Source organism: Notamacropus eugenii, chromosome 5 (genome assembly GCF_028372415.1).
Source record: "Notamacropus eugenii isolate mMacEug1 chromosome 5, mMacEug1.pri_v2, whole genome shotgun sequence".
NCBI classification, from domain to species: Eukaryota; Metazoa; Chordata; class Mammalia; order Diprotodontia; family Macropodidae; genus Notamacropus; species Notamacropus eugenii.
The window spans coordinates 16,536,520-16,538,392 of record NC_092876.1 but is presented as its reverse complement, the minus strand read 5'-3'; the positions used below and the strand labels follow the sequence as shown (position 1 = coordinate 16,538,392).

The 1,873-nt window shown below is 39.2% G+C and overlaps 1 protein-coding gene across 1 annotated transcript; it reads right to left on the bottom strand.

The window, feature by feature from the left end:
• Positions 1-563: 563 nt before the first annotated feature.
• On the bottom strand, positions 564-1,557 carry LOC140508510 (olfactory receptor 2L13-like). The gene has a single exon (XM_072616465.1). It carries the CDS (start codon positions 1,555-1,557, stop codon positions 619-621), a length of 939 nt encoding a protein of 312 aa, XP_072472566.1. The 3' UTR covers positions 564-618.
• Positions 1,558-1,873: the final 316 nt, after the last annotated feature.

The window sequence follows — 1,873 nt, the reverse complement described above, 5'->3', positions numbered from 1 at the left end:
ATGTAATTGAATATGATTGTGCTGTTACAACATAGGAGACAGTTTCAAAGAAACTAGGGGAGACGTGTAAACTGATGGGGAGAAAAGTAAGTAAAAGTAACAGAATAATTTCTAAATTAGAAGTAACTGGTAATATAAGTAATTTTGAAGAAATTAAGAACTCTAATTATCCAGCAGACAAACCATGATTTGACACTACTGGTGATAAAGAATTGTACCCATTTTCTAACAGAGTAGTGATTAACAAATTATACAGAATGTGACACACATTTTTGGAGGTGGCCAATGTTGGGATTTGTTTTCATTGACTTTTCCAAGTTTCTACAAGAATTTACACATTTGTGTCCTTCCCATGGGAACGAGATTTTTATGATAACGATAATTTTTATGATGAAAGAGAGAGAGAGATAGAGAGACACAGAGACACAAACCAAGACAAAGAGATACAGAGAGAGGAAATACATGTTAATTGAGGAAAACAAAATTTAATTTAAGATAATATCTAATCAGAACTGATTGATTAATACAAACTGTGTCTTAATCTGTCAAATAAAGTGGTCAAACTATACGATTGATAAGATTGTTTCTGGTTCTATTTCTGTGATTTTATGTCCCCAGCTACTCTTTTTGAGATAAGGATTTTCCAAAGACTCTCTGGAGGGCTGCCAAAACCTCCTTATTCCTCAGGCTGTAGATGATAGGGTTGAGCATAGGAGTGAGAATGGTGTAGAAGACAGCCAAGTTCTTATCCTCTTCTGGGGAACGCAGAGATGGGGGCCTCAGATATGTATAGATGAATGGGGCATAGTAGAAGGTGACCACAGTCAGGTGGGTAGAACAGGTAGTGAAGGCTTTTTTCCTCCCTTGTGATGAGTGCATATGAAGGATGGCATAGAGAACCCGGCCATAGGAAGCCATGATGCCAAGGAAAGGGACGAAAAGAAACAGGATGGTGCTGAAGAGCACTGTGTACTCATATGCCCAGGTATCTATACAGGCCAGAGGCACCATGGCTGGGATGTCACAAAAGAAATGATTAATGATTCTGGACTTGCAGTAGGGCATACTGAGTATGTACACAGTATGGAACATGGAATTAATGGATGAAGAAATCCAGGACCCAGCAATCATCAGCAAACACATTCTCTTGTTCATGAGAATGGGATAATGAAGGGGAAAGCAAATTGCCATATAACGATCATAGGCCATAGATGCCAGGAGTAACCCTTCAGCACAGGCCATGGTTAAGAAACAGACACTTTGGAAACCACAACCCACCAAAGAAATGGAATTGTCCCCAGACAGGAAGTTGACAGCCATCTTAGGAACTGTACTGCAAATATACATTAGGTCCATGAGAGAGAGTTGACTGAGGAGGATGTACATGGTAGTGTGGAGGTGGTGATCCATCCAGATGAGGAGAATCATGGCTGAGTTACCCAAGAAGGCCATTAGGAAGATGAGGACAACCAGGAGAAAGAGGAGCAGACCAGTTTTGTTTGGGGAAAACAGCCCCAGCAAGAAGAAACCGTTGCTGGTTTGATTCCATCTCTCCATAAGGAACTTTCTTAGCTATTTTCCTGAAAGAAAAAGGAAATGAATGGTAAGAACGTCTGGATCAAGAAAAACAAAAATATCCCTGTGATTTCTCCTAGACTCTTTTATTTTTCAACATCTCCCTGCCCCAACAGAAATTCACACATCCGCAAACATACATACCTATATTTTCATCTTCATCTCTGAAATCAAGCTTAGTCTCCTTGAAGTAACTTTATTTGATATCTATATGTGTGTATATATGTGCATGTGTGCATATGTGTATGTGTTTATGTATGTATGTGTCTGTATCTGCATATGTGTGTACATGTGTATA